General features: G+C 31.9%; 1 protein-coding gene across 1 annotated transcript in view; it reads right to left on the reverse strand.

The window, feature by feature from the left end:
* LOC127735522 (tetratricopeptide repeat protein 37-like) overlaps window positions 1-18258 on the reverse strand; it is a 61594-nt gene that overhangs the window by 26039 nt on the left and 17297 nt on the right. The window contains exons 12-13 of the mRNA XM_052245704.1: window positions 853-927; window positions 361-449 (exon numbers count right to left, since the gene is read on the reverse strand). Coding sequence (XP_052101664.1) covers window positions 361-449; window positions 853-927 — 164 coding nt within the window. The remainder of the gene's footprint in view (window positions 1-360; window positions 450-852; window positions 928-18258) is intronic.

The raw sequence follows: 18258 nt of genomic DNA on the forward strand, positions 1-18258 counted from the left end.
AAAGTAACGCCACCCAAATTCAAACTTGATCTGTGTTTGGTGGTAATAAGCATGTGTATAAGTTTCATAGCATTTGGTTGATGCAAACTAAAGTTAGATTGAGTAAATGGCAAATTTACAATTCTTCCATTTATAAAGGGACATAACTCAAGAACTCTGAAAGTAACGCCACCCAAATTCGAACTTGATCTGTGTTTAGTGGTAATAAGCATACGTATAGGCTTCATAACATTTGGTTGAGGCAAACTAAAGTTTGAGAACGGAGACTAATTATGGGACGTTCAGAAGTACGGACGAACATACAGACAGACAAGGGTAAAACTTAAATGGTATTTATCCACAATAATATAATATACAAACTTGACTACAGCTTCTTCATAGTTGTTTTTATAGTACAATAAGCACCCACTTAATGCTATCATCTCAGGAATGTCACCATGGATGCACTTCTACAAAAAAGAAATAGAATATAGGTCAAAGACAAGTTATTATGTTCTTAAAAATGTTAATTATCTGTATACATTTGTACTTCCTAACAACATTTCCAATTTTGAATAAAATGATTTGGTCATTGACCATAACTTTAAAAACTAGGGGCATAAAAAGAAAATCACCAGCATTTGAATGTCCCATAAAAGAATTCAAATTTCAAAAGACTACTGTTGGGTTATTATAATTTCTTAAAAGAAAACCCAAACTTGACAAACATATGGTATAAGTGTAACACTTGATATCCCCATTGCCTAATGGAAAGCAGAACAGTAGAGGTGTTAATAAAAGGTTCACATGGTCCAATCTCCTAGATGGGGGCTGGTATAATGAGGCAAAATTTATTTCAAACAACAAACATACCTCACAGTTATCTTGATCATTCAACTTCAGGTAAATCTGACCTTTCAACAAATCTGTAGGAACCTCATCTGATATCTGAAAAAGTTAAACCTGAAGGTCAAGGAACAGTAAATGGGCTATGTCACAGATTATCTCGTTGAACTATAACTGAAAATCAAAAAAGTAAATTTATCTCTATTATTATCTTAAATATTACTTCTTTCAATATAGAACATTTGTATAAAAAGGACATAAAATCGGCAAAAAACCTTCCTAAATTTGTCTTTAAATTATCAAATCTCTAATTTCTAATACATAGATTTTTCTTACAATAACTATATGTTGTTGATACACAAATTTCTGTTTTAATGATATAAAATAATCATATGGTCACCGACTGTTTTTTGTCTAATAATCAATCTGATACCTAGTTGATAGTGAAAAACGTCAAAAATTAATGTTTTATGGCCTGCAACACAATGATGCTAAGATTATTTTGACCTTTTGTGTTATTTTTAGCTCACCTGGCCCAAAGGGCCAAGTGAGCTTTTCTCATCACTTGGCGTCCGTCGTCTGTCGTCCGTCGTCGTCCGTTAACTTTTACAAAAATCTTCTCCTCTGAAACTACTGGGCCAAATTTAACCAAACTTGGCCGCAATCATCACTAGGGTATCTAGTTTAAAAAATGTGTCCAATGACCCCGCCTGCCAACCAAGATGGCCGACATGGCTAAAAATAGAACATAGGGGTAAAATGCAGTTTTTGGCTTATATCTTTGAAACTAAAGCATTTCGAGCAAATCTGACATGGGTAAAAATGTTCATCAGGTTAAGATATATTTGCCCTGAAATTTTCAGATGAATCAGACAACCCGTTCTTGGGTTGCTGCCCCTGAATTAGTAATTTTAAGGAAATTTTGCAGTTTTTGGTTATTATCTTGAATATTATTATAGATAGAGATGAACTGTAAACAGCAAAAATGTTCAGCAAAGTAAGATCTACAAATAAGTCAACATGACCAAAATGGTCAATTGACCCCTTAAGGAGTAATTGCCCTTTATAGTCAATTTTTAACAATTTTTCATAAATTTTTGTAATCTTTTACAAAAATCTACTCTTCTGAAACTACTCGGCCAATTTTAACCAAACTTGGCCACAATCTAAGGTATCTTGTTTAAAAAATGTGTCTGATGACCCCGCGCACCAATCAAGATGGCCGACATGGCTAAAATAGTACATAGGGGTAAAATGCAGTTTTTGGCTTATATCTCTGAAACTAAAGCATTAAGAGCAAATCTGACATAGGTAAAAATGTTCATCAGGTTAAGATCTATCTGTCCTGAAATTTTCAGACAAATCAGACAAGCCGTTGTTGGGTTGCTGCCCCTGAATTAGTAATTTTAAGGAAATTTTGCAGTTTTTGGTTATTATCTTGAATATTATTATAGATAGAGATAAACTGTTTACAGCAATAATGTTCAGCAAAGTAAGATCTACAAATAAGTCAACATGACCAATATGGTCAATTGACCCCATAAGGAGCTATTGCCCTTTAAAGTCAAATTTAACAATTATTCGTAAATTTTTGTAATCTTTTACAAAAATCTTCTCTCCTGAAACAACTGAGACAAATTTAACCAAACTTGGCCACAATCATCACTAGGGTATCTAGTTTTAAAAATGTGTCCGATGAACCTGCCTGCCAACCAACATGTTAGGCATGGCTAAAAGTAGAACTTAGGGGGAAAATGCAGTTTTTGACTTATATCTCTGAAACTAAAGCAAATGTATAACGGTTGCATTATTTCATGCATCAATTGTAAATAAAAATATCAGGTGAGCGACACCAGCTCCTTGGAGCCTCTAGTTTCACATATAAAACCACTTTGAAAGATGTATACTGTAAAAACGAAGTCAGTGACCCTATCATTATTTTAAATCATTAAAACGGAATCTACTTTTCTTCTCATAACTTTTTTAACATATAGTTTAAAAAGCAAAGTTTTGAAAATCTTATAAAATCCTTGTTATTTTTTCATAGTTTTTGTTAGGGAAAAGATGCCAATGTTAAATGGATGAAAAATCTAGAGGGAATCAATTCCTGCCAAATTTTCAATCAATTATATCTCAAATACAAAGACACAGACCTGTCATTATTCTCTACTTTTTTTAGTTCTGTTATTTTCATGCTATCATTACATAGTCTTTTAAAAAGCTTGTTATTTTGAAACACAGGACTGAACATCCTTAAATGGTTTTGGCTGTTTTATTCAGGTCTAATTTGATTTTTCCTCTCAATGTTCTCAGTACTCTAGAAGATAGTTATATCCCTTGCATCAGTAAGTCTTTAAAACTGGTTGTGGACATATATATAAAATTAGAGAGTAATCTGGGAACCCATCAATTGAATCTAGACAGAGGGGAAGAGCCTAATTCCTTCTTGTAGCTGAGATATATCAATATTCTTGCAACTGCTTGAAAAAATATTGAAAAATATTTATAAAGTATTGTATGTTGGTGTAATTAAAATATTCAATATCCTGTTGTCTGTGATGATATAGAAACTGAATTGGACTACACCTCATTTATTTACTTGAGAAGTTAATGAATTACTCAGTACTTGTCTATTTGACATATTAATACCCTCTTTAACTTCCTCTTTTTGTGATTAAAGTGAAATTTTTCACCAAAAAATATGACGAGAAACAATGTCAGATGCAGAGCTGTGACCTGGACATCAGAGCCCCCAGATGCATTGCCATTGCCTCTACAATACATACCTCCATTAACTTTAAATTATTATTTAAAAAAGCCTCAATATGTCTCTGATATAGGTGAATTTAGTTCCAAATAACTGCAATTAACACTTTCAAGTCATCATTTATCTGACACTGCTAACCCCTATACATTAAGTCTTTAAAACATATGCTTTTTCATAATTATCTTGTCAAATATGAGCTTGAATATAAATATTATTAATATTTATTAAACATCAAAAATCAAGGAAGATAACCCAAATCATTTCTTGTACAGGTAAATAACAGATATATTTAATATTCTGGAATTATAATAAATATCAAACAATATCTTAATGAACATTTATTCCTAAAGAATTAGGCAAAACAAGTATTCCTGGTGAATGGGAAAAAAGATATCTCTAAAGAATGTGGAAAAACATATCCATAGAGGATCATAGAGAATTGGGGAAAGAAAGAGAATGGGGGAAAAGATATCCCTAGAGAATGAAGATGCAGCATCCATAATAGATATTGCTTTGAATACATGTATCTAATGATTGTGCATGTTTTGATCATCTACTTAGGGAACAACCATGTAACTTAAAGAGAGTATTTTGAAGTGAAAAATATTAAGATTCCACAGGGAAGAAAAATAATTAACTTGACACATCATTGGCCAACAACAAATATTCTGTTTTACAAAACTATGAAAAAAACTGTTCTAGTTAAGGTGTTTTAAAATTCATTTTTTTTAAATTGAATCCAAGAGTTGCTAGAAAATCCTAAGCATAACAAGAAATGCTTAAAACCATATTTTAATTTACATACCTGACTTTTATCAAAATGATTTAAGGACGTTCACTACTCTTGTTTTTGACTTTTTGTCAGATAGTCGGAATCCTCAAGTTTTATCCAATAAAACTTTTGCCGGCTAACCCCCTTCTTTTCTTTTCATAATTCTATGACATATAGTTTAAAAAGCCATTTTTGAAAATCTTATAAAATCCTTGTTATTTTTTCATAGTTTTTGAAAGATAAAAGGTGCCAATGTTAAATGTATGAAAAATCTAGAGAGAATCATTTCTCGACAAATTTTCAATTGATTATATCTCAAAAACAAGGACACAGACCTTTCATTTTTTCTGCTTTTTAAGCACCTTTATTTATATACTTTCAATTCATTACAGTCTTTTAAAAAGCTTGGTATCTTGAAACAGAGGAGCGAACATCCTTTAAATCATCAAGATGGAAAGAAATAATCAAAGCATTATTCCTTGAAATATACATAATGCATTTTCATATACATAAACTCATTTTCTGTCTACTTACATTGCAGATGATTTTGTAAACTTTGTATGCTGACACAAAGATATATAAATGCATTTCAACTAAACCAGTGGTGATTCAGGGGAGGGTAGAGGGTGTATGACCCCCCCCCCCCTTTTGTTAAAAAAAAATATCTTTTTTTTTTGCTTCCTCCATTTCCACTAGCCTTCGATCCCCTCCTGTAAACCCTATGACTAAAAGATATTAAATACAACACTCATAGAGGGGATTGTTGTATCATGAATATCCATGAATATATTGTATAAACCAGGTTTATTTTTTGCTATTTATTTCATAGGAATACACGCATCTTTTATTTTCTTAGTATTGAACAAAAATTCTATTTCAACTTGGTAAAGAAAAGAAATATTTGGTTTGATTGTTGTTGAAAAAAAAATGTGTACAACTGTTGACAGATATTTCAAACCAATATATAATAAAATGCTTCGCTGAGCGCAGCCTGATACGATCACAGAGGTCGGGCAAGTTTGTACACAATATTTAAGCTTGATACTGTCTAAATTTGAACTGTGATCAAATTTTTAACATTATATAGGGTTCTGACACAAAATAAATGTGGTCAAAGATCTTAAAAATTTGAAATGTGACATTTAATTTACCAAGTATGGTCTGATATCAAAAATCTAACAACATGGTTAGATTCAGCATATAAAAAAACACCAAATATTTAATTTTAGTTGAAATCAAACAAAGTTTAATTTTAGACCCTTCAAACCTTAATATGGACTAATTTGAAAACAGGGCCCAAAAAAAAAAAATCTAAATGCACAATAAGATTCAGCATATCATAGAGCCGCAATAATTCAGTTTTTGGTGAAATCAAACAAAGTTTAATTTTGAATCCTTTGGACCTCAATGTAGACCAATTTAAAAATGGGACCCAATATTCAAAATAGTAATACAAGGTTAGAACCCCCAAAAATTAAAGACTTAATTTAATCCCATTGAAATTGGTTAAAAGATTTGTATTTATTTTCCTATAGAAGATTTCTTGCTATTGCGCAATACTGTGATATTGTACAATACCGTGCTATTGCGCAATACTGTGCTGTTGCACAATACTTAGTTAATCTGTTATATATAATAATTTTCACACCCTGCTTAGTGTGTATCTCCTGCCATATCAGTATTTGTTGCTTTTAAATATAAATCTGTAATAATCAATGCAAAAATGTAAAATTTTTGGGGAAAAAAACAAAAAAATTATGAAATAAATGGGAAATGTGTCCATGGGACACAGATGATGCCGCCACCCCCCCCCCCCCCCCCCCCCCCCCCCCCCCCTTGCATATCATATAAATTTATAAAGGGACATAACTGAAGAACGGTAAAAGTGACTCTACACAAATTTGTACTTGATCTGAGTATCTGAGTTTTTGGTAATAAGTATTGTGTATAAGTTTCATAACATTTGGTTGAAGCAAACTTAAGTTAGAGAACTGAAACGAAAAATTCAGCAAGTTTTCCATTTGTAAAGGGGCATAACTCTAGAACAATAAAAGTGACACCACCAAAATTCAATCTGGATCTGTATTTTGTAGTAATAAGCATTGTGTATAAGTTTCATAACATTTGGTTGAGGCTAACTTAAGTAAGAGAATTAAAACGAAAAATTCAGCAATTTTTCCATTTGTAAAGGGGCATAACTCTAGAATGGTTAAAGTGATGCCACCAAAATTCAAACTTGATCTGTGTTTTGTGGTAATAAGCATTGTGTATAAGTTTCATAACATTTGGTTGAGGCTAACTTAAGTAAGAGAATGGGAACGAAAAATTCAGCAATTTTTCCATTTGTTAAGGGCATAACTCTAGAATGGTTAAAGTGACGCCACCAAAATTCAAACCTGATCTGTGTTTTGTGGTAATAAGCATTGTGTATAAGTTTCATAACATTTGGTTGAGGCAAATTAAAGTTAGAGAACAGAAACCAACTTTGGAATGTGCGGACAGACAAAAGTAAAACTTAATGCCCCCTCTGCTACGGCGAGGGAATAAAAAAAAAAATCCTCCAAAATTTTTTTTTAAATTTGAAATTTTGAAAAATCTTAAAAGAAAAAAGTATGAACCTCCAAAAAAAAATTGAAAAAAAATCCCCCGCCCCAAAAAAAAACATTTTCAAATTTGAAATTTCAAAAATTTTGAAGAAAAAAATATGAACCCTTAAAAGAAATTTGGGGAAAAAAATCCCCCCCCCCCCCCCCCCATAATTTTTTTTGAAATTTTGAAGATTATTTTCTTTTCAGGAAAAATGTACAAATTCAGAGAGTTCCGTAAATTTTAACACAATTTATTGTCTGGAAACTAGAAAAATGCTTGTTTTTGCCCCTTTGTGCCCCTAATTTCTGAAACCTTTGGGGCAATTACCCCCAAATTCAATCCCAGCCTTCCCTTTGTGGTATTGAACCTTGTAGTACAATTTCAGGGAGATCCATACACTAAAACACAAATTATTGTCTGGAAACTAGAACAAGAGGCTCATGAGAGCCTGATATCACTCACCTGGCTAGTGAGGTTAGTTTCAGGCATTTGACTTATTTGTAGATCTTACTTTGCTGAACAATTTTGTCATTTACACTTTCTCTCTTTCTATAATAATATTAAAGATAATACATAACCCAAAACTGTAAAATTTCCTAAAAATTAACTATTTCTGGACAGTAACCCAACAATAAGTTGTCCTATTGGTCTGAAGATTACTTGATAGGTAGATCTAAACCTGTTTAACACTTTCACCTGTCAGTTTTGCTCAGATTGCTCTTATGCTTTAGTTTTTGAGATAAAAGCCAAAAACTTCATTTGACCCCTATGTTCTATTTTTAGAAACTGCTGCAAAGTTTTTGAATATAACAAATCCCAGAAAATACAATCTATAAACTAGATACCCTAAGGAACATTCAATTCAAGTTTTTAAGTATTTTGCAAGTATAGATCATGACCCATTTATCAATTTAACTCTCTTTCACTTTTGATGTAACTGCTGTAGTTTTTGAGATATAAGCCAAAAACTGCTTTTGTCTCCTAGGTTCTATTTCTAGCCATGGAAGCCATGTTTGTTGATGGATCGAAACTTTGGATACTATTTATAAACTAGATACCATAAGGAGCATTCATTTAATGTTCTGAAGTATTTGGCCCAGTAGTTTCAGAGAAGAAGATTTTTTAAAAAGTAACAGACCTGCACAAAAAAATGTAAAAAATAAACGTTTCAAGGGCAATAACTCCTTAAGGAGTCAATTGACTATTTTGATCATTTGACTTATTTGTAGATCTTACTTAGCTGAACATTTTTGCTATTTACACTTTCTCTCTATCTATTATAATATTAAAGATAATAACCAAAAACAGTAGAATTTCATAAAAATAAACTATTTCTGACAGTTACCCTAGAATGGGTGGTCCAATTGGTCTGAAAATTTCATGGCAGATAGTTTTTGAGATGAAAGCCAAAAACTGCATTTGACCCCTATGTTCTATGTTTAGCCATGGTGGTCATGTTTGTTAATGCATCAAAACTTCCGATACAATTTATAAACCAATTACCCTAAGGAACATTCAGTTAAAGTTTAAAAGTATTAGGCCCAGTAGTTTCAGAGGAGAAGATTTTTAAATGTTAGCAAACATGATGAACAAATTGTGTAAAATTGTCCTTAAAGGGCAATAACTCCTTAAGGGATCAATTGACAATTTTAGTCATACAAAAACTTTTTTGTAGATCTTACTTTGCTGAACACTTTTGCTGTTTACAGTTTATCTTTACCTTCAATAATATTCAAGATAATAACCAAAAACTGCAAAATTTCCTTAAAATTATCAATTTAGTGGCAGCAACCTAACAATGAGTTGTTCCATTCGTCTGAAAATTTCAGGGCTGATAGATCTTGACCTATTGAACATTTTAAGTCCATGTCAGATTGCTCTTAATGCTTTAGTTTTTGAGATATAAGCCAAAAACTGCATTTGACCCCTATGCTCTATTTTTAGCCATGGCGGCCATGTTTGTTGATTGATCAAAACTTAGTTTACAATTCATAAACTAGATACACTAATGAACATTCAGTTAAAGTTTAAAGGTATTTGGCCCAGTAGTCTCAGAGGAGAAGATTCTTGAAATAGTTTACGACGCCAACGACAGACGACAACGACGACGGACGCAAAGTGATGGCATAAGCTAAAAATGCTTGTTTTTGGCCCCTATTTTGCCCCTAATTCCTGAACGTTTGGGGCAATTACACCCAAACTTACGCCCAGCCTTCCCTTTGTGATATGGAACCTTGTGGTACAATTTCAGAGAGATCCATACACTTAAACACAAGTTATTGTCTGTAAACTACAAAAATGCTTGTTTTTGGCCCCTAATTGCTAAACTGTTGGTACCATAACCCCCAAAATCAATCCCAACCTTCCTTTTGTGGTATTGAACCTTCTGGTAATATTTCAAAGAGATCCATTCACTTAAACTAAAGTTATTGTTCGGAACCAAATGTGTCCTCGGACAACGACGACGACATGATTGCATTATACGTATGTAAATTTTTTGACATAACCCCCTTGAAGTTAAATGTATGTTGCCTAAACCACACTAGAAATGCATCATCTTTTTGCAGACATCGCTATCTTTCATTTTCATGTATCTTATATCATCTTTAGAATTGTAAAAAAGTAAAGTATTTTTCTGGAAATTAATCTAAAGCAGATAGTGACATTTTTATTTTAAAAATGAAACCAGAGTCTCCTCCTAAAATATGAAAAAAATCACATATTTTATTTTTTTCACTATGCCTGTTGGGAAGAGATTTGGGCTAAGGAAAAACTGAAAATATATGTTTCTTCCTTTTTCATTCATAAAGCTAAAAAGTTATTGAGGTTGGATGGCTGCTTGTTGAAAAAGTGCAAAAACCATAGCTTATTTTTTTCTTAATTTCGGATTAAACTGTTTCATCGGTATGACATAATTTGAGTGTTAAAGGGAAAATTCGCGATTTTTTACTTATCATCTTATTATGTTCATAATACCATTAAAAACATATTCACCAAGTTTTATCTGGATATGAAAAGTAATAAAGAAGAAAATTGGGAATTATCAATTCTATTTATTCAAACTTCCTGACTTATGTGACGTAGTTTAAGTCTTTTTGCATGCCGGGAGTGGATTAATCTCATTTAAAGTCTTGTTCGTTAATCATCTAATAACGCGATTTAAAGCGCATCAACGACTTTTGGTGTAGCTATTAACCAACTAACAATTCAGAAAGAAAAGTGATTAGCCGTGCATTTTTTTAAATTAAAATTTACGATTTATATTTTTAGGGTTTCTGATATGATTATAGTAATAAAAGCAAATCATACAATAGAATTTTTTTATGATTTTTTTTTCGACGGATATTTTGAACAACATATATAACTGATAGTATAATAGAAATTCACGTTTGTATTCTCCCCTATTACTTCAGTCGAGGATTTGTCTTACTATACAAATCCTTGCATCAGTCTAGTACTGTGTAAATACAATGCATGTGTATTATGCTGACACAACCTGGTAAAGGCGTGGTTAAATTCACGGTAATTAAAAGATTAGCATTATGTAATTTTAATCCTTTGATCTTCACTAGAGTGGTGTTTGTCCTCAAGGGTTCACCGTTGCAGGTATGAGGCAGATTTTTTTTAATTATTAAGGGAGGAATATGGTGGCAAAATACCTTAATCGCCATTATATATATATTTTTTTAACATTTTGCATTTGCTCAGTTTTTAAATAAATAAGTGAGTATTTTGTTGTAACATCAAAATTCTGAATCACTTTTAATAAAATAATTATATAAATATTATAAATGGCACACGAAAACGAGCGTATATATCAAAACAGTACTATTTTAAATTATCATCGGTAACCTTGAATATTTAAATGTGCAGAGAAAATTATCAGTTACAAAAATATAGTTTTGTCGTCCAAAGCGATCTTCATTTACCTAATCAGGAATGCCCTTATTAAAATATTATAAATCTCACAACGTATTTATATAATTCTTAAGCTATTTGACCAACGATGTTTAAAAAAAATAACAGAATCAATCTAACGCCAACTTTCCTTTTTTAAATGGAGACAGAACGTCGAAATCAATTTTCAATGTGCTTGATATCTTGTACCTTTGTAAGACTTATCATTCATTCATAAACCCACTCTAAACCAGAGACATATATACGTCTGTTTAAACTGACAAGAAAACTCCTAAAGCGGACAAGCAGTATATTCTGTAAATTTCTGAGATTTAATACAAAGAAATAAAAAAAATCCCGAAATGAATTTGATCCTGGAAAATATTCACATCCTCATTCGGTCTGAAAAAAAGATACGAATTTGGTATACAGAACATGCAGAAGTGTGAATGTTATAAAACCTAATTGTTATATCAGAAACCATTATAAATATGAACATGTATACGTAAGACCTCATGGGACGTCACCCAACCACATTCAGGTAATATACAAGTAGCTCTGTTATACCCGGAAATGTCAAGGTTAATCATAGATAGATAGACATGACCTCAGACCCCCCCCCCGAAATCGAGGAACAGTATATCTTACAATGTGTATATTCCTGCAAAAATAAAAATAAAATGAGAAAAAAGAAAGATGAACGGTAAGTCACATCAGATTCGGATATTTATATAGTTGCTTGTCGTTAAATAGAGATCTAGTGTATACATGTCTCTGCGTTAACTTATAAAAATAACAGGAAATAATAAATTTGAAATAGATTTATGATGAATACTTTGCAACTGCGACACCCCTTTTTATCACAGCGTACATGCATGCATTTAAATGACTGTCCGTTATGCCATTTAGAATGACAATCGTACGTACAATCCTATAGTTCATGGTGAGTCCTTTTCTATCAGATATGCGACTTTTTGTATTTATATTTTCTCTTATATTACCGGTACTGTCATTTAATATCTAATGCATAAGTGCAATATTAAGAGTGGTTAAATCCCCTACAAGCTAACTAAATAAATAAATCAACCCTCTAGCTGACCAAACGTTAATACAACTACCATCAGTCTATCTGGAGTGAAGTTTCTTTATTTCTTCAAATAGGCTTTTGGGGATCATTAGTGCACGTCCAGTGGCATATATATATAACATGCATGTCGGACCAGGAAAATGTGATGATGACGAATTTCTTAAACTGTTCGAAATAATCTTATTGAAATATAAATCTGTGATTTTACTATGTCTATAGCTTCGATGAACCAAAGCAAGTTAGATATCGACCTGTATTTAAATCAGATTGGTTCTGGATGTTTCTCTCGTATATTCAATATACTTGTATGATATTAGTTCTATATTGCGACTATCCATAGTTCCGTATTAAACCTTCCATCTAGGCGTATAAACCAATGATCGACAAGTGCCGCACATTTTGTTAAATCAATATTTGTATGTTTCAAAATGTCCATAATTATTGACAACGGGTATATACTTACATTTTCCCCAATTTACCCTTGGAAAATATGTAAATAGATTTTTATTTCATCAAATTTTTTTTTTTTTATTATTTAAACTTTCATAAATATCATTCTTTACACCAAACATGTTATTTATAAACAAGCGTATGAGTTTAGCAATGACTAGTATATCACTATCGGATACGCTATACAAAGTTGTATATTACACCTGATAGATTCAAAATGGAAGTTACATGTTATCGGCCGTGTACACTGATCAATACCCCCAGAAAAGAAGTGATGCACGAACTTGTTTTATGTAATTGTGTAATAACAGTTTTAAAGCCCGACAGGAAATCGCTTGAATACCTGTACGTGTCACCTCACAATACCTCTGGGAACAATTCCTTTAGCCATTCTGGTGATCAGATAAGGGAAGGTCCGAATTTATTTTAAAAAGTTTATTACATAAAACAATTATGAACAAACTAGATTTTCAAAAACAATTTTACACGGAACACTTATTTATAACTTTGACTTTTTAACTAATTTCAATTTATTGTTTTAAATACTTCGTAAACAAAACAGTTTCAAAACGACAGACCATACTATTAGTACTAGTTATTTAAAAAATAATATATATAAAATTACATTTTCCGTATCAAGTTAGTTAGGAAAGGTTGCACAACCATGTCTATCATAATCTTTTTTGTAACCCGGGAAACTGCTTTCCTTGTCGGATAAAACAACCGTAGGCTTGACAAGATATCGACACTCAATTACGGCTACGTAAGGTTACTGCTTGTTTTGGTCCTTTGTGGTTTATAGATATATCGTGGTCAATATTAGGGGAGGATGTCAAAATGGCCGCATGCGGAGAATTGATACTCTAAATTTAAAATCGATGGTGATCTCTTAACTTGCAGAATAAAACTTTAATATCTATGAATTTGTGCTTTTTTATACATAATGAACAGAATATGAATTTTTCATTTTTTTGCGAAGTTTCCCTTTAAATAATTGAGGAATGTGTCCATGGGACACAGATTATGCCCCGCTTGCATATAACATTATAAAGGGACATAACCCAAGAATAGTAAAAGTGACACTTCCCAAATTTGAACTTGATCTGAGTTTTGTGGTAATAAGCATTGTTTATAAGTTTCATAACATTTGGTTGAGGAAAACTAAAGTTAGAGAACAAAAATGAAAAATTCAGCAATTTTTCAATTTGTAAAGGGGCATAACTCCAGAACAGTAAAAGTGACGCCACGCTACGGCGGGGGCATAAAAACACCTTTAATAGTTAGTACAATGGTGATAATGTATGACATTAAGAGATGTGGGCATACATCAATCATAAAGGAAACTTTTTTAGCAAGCTCTTATCTTTAGACTTATTTCTAAATATATCTCTTGTTGCATGTATAAAAATTAGGAGATGTGGTGATATTGCCAATAAGACAACTATCCACCAAAGTTCAAATGAAGTGGTATTAAGCAATTAAAGGACACTGTACAGCCTTTAACAATGAGAAAAACCCATACCGTATAGTCAGCTATAAAAGGCACTGACATGTAAAATGTGAAACAATTCAAATGAGAAAACTAACAACCTAATTTAAAACTAAATAATTTACAAAAAAACAAATATGACTGACATAAATCAATGACAACCACTGTACTACATGTTCCCTCATAAAGAATGTGGTGGGGTTAAGCATGTTTGAAAGTGCTCAACCCTCCCCTAACCTGGGACAGTGGTGTAACAGTACAACATAAGAACAAACTGTAAAAATCAGTTGCATTTGGCTCAACTCAAACGATCTGTACAAGGTACAAAAACATCCCAGACTAAAGTATCAATCAGTACACATACAACGGATTTAGTGTAATGATGTCATAAACAGTATCAGAAACACATGACCATGAATAATGCCAAAATATAAGTAAACAGTATCGACAGGATATAGGATCATGTGTTCTCATAACTGTATATATATAGCAATATATATTTAGTTATATTTTAATTTTTCAATCAAAGTGCTTGTGAGCACTGAAGGGTAAAGATTGCTTTCATTTTGCAATTTTGTGAATTTAAAACAAAACATTGATTTGTATTTAGCTAGGCAAATTATAAATTTGAGTTGGAGTTATCTTCCTTTGTTTATGATTGTACATTTATAGATGAACCTATTTTTATCACAGATTCATACACCATGCATTACTTCTGTAAATTTTAATAAAGAAAATTCTTCTTGTAAGTATAGAAATTCAAATACACATCATATTGTAACTTGAATATCAAAGTATAACATATCATTAATAAATTGCTTGACATTGACTGGATAAGATCTAAAGAATCACTTCACTGCATTATTTTGTTTGAACTATGAAAGGTAGTGATCAACCTTGGAAGATATAGATATCAAGTCAGTACCATAGGGTTTTGATTGCATTTCATGCAATCTTTACCCAAAAATAAAATCAATGTAAGTACTGATAAAAACAATATTCAAAGATTTTACTAAAGTGTTCAATTGGTAACCTTTAAGAAAAAGTTTATTCAGAGGATCAATTAGTTTACACAGATCGTGTCTAAATATATGGGCTTTATAAACTACTTAATGTAATTATTGGGATGTGATAATAAGAATTCTACAGGTACAGCCAAATTTTCAAACCAAATCTTGGTATCTATGAAAGAATTTGGTAAAGGTTTTAATTAACTTGCGGTAAAGAAATCCCTGACTTAACAATTTACCAGTTATACATAAATTACATTCATTGAAATATAAAACTGGACTGCAGACACAGGCATGTTGAACAAGTTGTGAAATATACACACAGTATGAAGGGGCCAAAGGAATATCATCGTCCAAAACTGTAAAATTAATATTGGGAACATGTCATAAAAAATTAAAATTTAATAGGAGCAAAAATTAATTTAAAATTATCAAATTTAAGTAAAAAAGTACTAAATTTTTCAATGAAATCATAAGTAGTTAATTTGATGAAGAATGAATAAAGACATGGGAAAATGAATATCTTCCACACATCAGAAACTTGGGGTAATACAATCAAAATCTGTGTGAAATCACTGTGCAAAGTTTGCATAATTTTGCATGAAAACTGTTACACATACAAACTAAGTACCCTCTACACCTTTCAATGACAAAAACAACTACCTTATACACCATTCAATGACATAACTTACTACCCTCTACACCATTCAATGACATAAATAACTACCTTATACACCATTCAATGACATAAATAACTACCCTCTACACCATTCAATGACATAAATAACTACTTTATACACCATCCAATGACATAAATAACTACCCACTACACCATTCAATGACATAAATAACTACCCTCTACACCATTCAATGACATAAATAACTACCTTATACACCATTCAATGACAAAAAAACTACCCTCTACACCATTCAATGACATAAATAACTACCTTATACATCATTCAATGACAAAAACAACTACCTTAAACACCATTCAATGACAAAAACAACTACCTTAAACACCATTCAATGACAAAAACAACTACCCTCTACATCATTCAATAACAAAAACAACTACCTTAAACACCATTCAATGACATAACTAACTACCCTCTACACCATTCAATGACATAAATAATTACCCTCTACACCATTCAATGACAAAAACAACTACCTTTTACACCATTCAATGACATAAATAACTACCCTCTACACCATTCAATGACAAAAACAACTACCTTTTACACCATTCAATTACATAAATAACTACCCTCTACACCATTCAATGACAAAAACAACTAGATATCATTGAGATGGGAGCCATCTCTGTGGGCCCCGCTGTGAATAATGTGTGGTAAAAAATTTGTATCTTTATCATTGGACATGGGTTTGTCAACTGAAACCGAAGTTTATGACCTTGACCTTTGACCTAGGAAGTTGTACATACATTATGACACACCCTCTGGTGTTGGTTTATATACATGTCAAGTACAAACTTTGAAATCATAACGGTTCTCAAGATATAGAGCAGACATGATCATTACCATAGGACATGGGGTTGTCAACTAAAACCAAAGTTTTTGACCTTGACCTTTGACCTAGGAAGTTGTACATACATTATGACACACCCTCTGGTGTTGGTTTATATACATGTCAAGTATAAACTTTGAAATCATAACGGTTCTCAAGATATAGAGCGGACACGATCTTTATCATAGGACATGGGGTTGTCAACTAAAACCAAAGTTTTTGACCTTGACCTTTGACCTAGGAAGTTGTACATACATTATGACACACCCTCTGGTGTTGGTTAATATACATGTCAAGTATAAACTTTGAAATCATAAAGGTTCTCTAGATATAAAGCGGACACAATTTGTTAGGGACGGACGGACGGACGGACAGACTGATCACTATAGGGCGTCCGCCATTCAGCGGGGCCCTAACTACCCTCTACACCATTCAATGACATAAATAACTACCCTCTACACCATTCAATGACATAAATAACTATCCTCTACACCATTCAATGACATAAATAACTACCCTCTACACCATTCAATGACATAAATAACTACCCTCTACACCATTCAATGACATAAATAACTACCTTTTACACCATTCAATGACATAAATAACTACCCTCTACACCATTCAATGACATAAATACCCACCCTCTACACCATTCAATAACATAAATACCTACCCTCTACACCATTTAATGAAATAAATAACTACCCTCTAAACCATTCAATGACATAAATAACTACCCTCTACACCATTTAATGAAATAAATAACTACCCTCTACACCATTTAATGAAATAAATAACTACCCTCTAAACCATTCAATGACATAAATAACTACCCTCTAAACCATTCAATGACATAAATAACTACCCTCTACACCATTTAATGAAATAAATAACTACTCCTAAACCATTCAATGACATAAATAACTACCCTCTACACCATTCAATGACAAAAATAACTACCCTCTACACCTTATACCGTATTTTGCGGATTAAAAAGCGCACCCCTAAATAAGGCGCACGGCCGTTTTTGGGGGTGAGGATTGTTTTTTTCCTTACATAAAACGCACCTGCATATAAAGCGCACCCTGAAGAAAACGTACATGCATTCTACTGACCTTAGCGTAATGAATGTTCACTCCTTCTTGTAACTCACTCCGTAACATGTTTCATTTTTATTTTCAGATTGTTGAGAAAGTTGAAAGACATTTTGTATATATTTATTTGTTTCATATTAAAATAAATAAATGTTAATAAAATTATTATAATTTTCTTATTGTTTTAATCATGCCAGATTCATTAGTTGTTTTTTGTCAACAATGGCCATGTGTTGACAGCTTGAGTGTCCATTGAACCTTGTTGTTTTGATTAAAATTAGTTCGGTGTTGATTGCTTATTTATTGTTTGAATTGGAATCAAGGATTTTAATTAATCTTGAAAAGGTATTCATTAGAAGTTACCCAAGCCATAAAACTGCCATTGTTTACCTTGATTATGACCTACTTAATTACCTGTACCCACGTGTGAAAACTGTTCACCCATAAGTCAGGAAAAAAATTATTAAATTAAATCTAAAGAATTTTATTGTTGTTTATAAAATAAAAGTTTAAGTTTTATAAGTAACAAACATTTTTCAATTTAAACTTGGTTGAAAACTGCAACAAAACCATTCAGTTTCTGCAAGTCATTGTCTATTTTTAACTGAAAGTGAGATGGGCCACGGAAAGGGGAATTCAAATAAGACGGCGATATATAAATGTCTTATCATATTGAATTATGAAAATTAATATTCATTTTTTTTATTTCTTACACCAATATGTGGCTACAATATTTCATAAAGAT

This window comes from Mytilus californianus, unplaced genomic scaffold, assembly GCF_021869535.1.
Source record: "Mytilus californianus isolate M0D057914Y unplaced genomic scaffold, xbMytCali1.0.p SCAF_3, whole genome shotgun sequence".
NCBI classification, from domain to species: domain Eukaryota; kingdom Metazoa; phylum Mollusca; class Bivalvia; order Mytilida; family Mytilidae; genus Mytilus; species Mytilus californianus.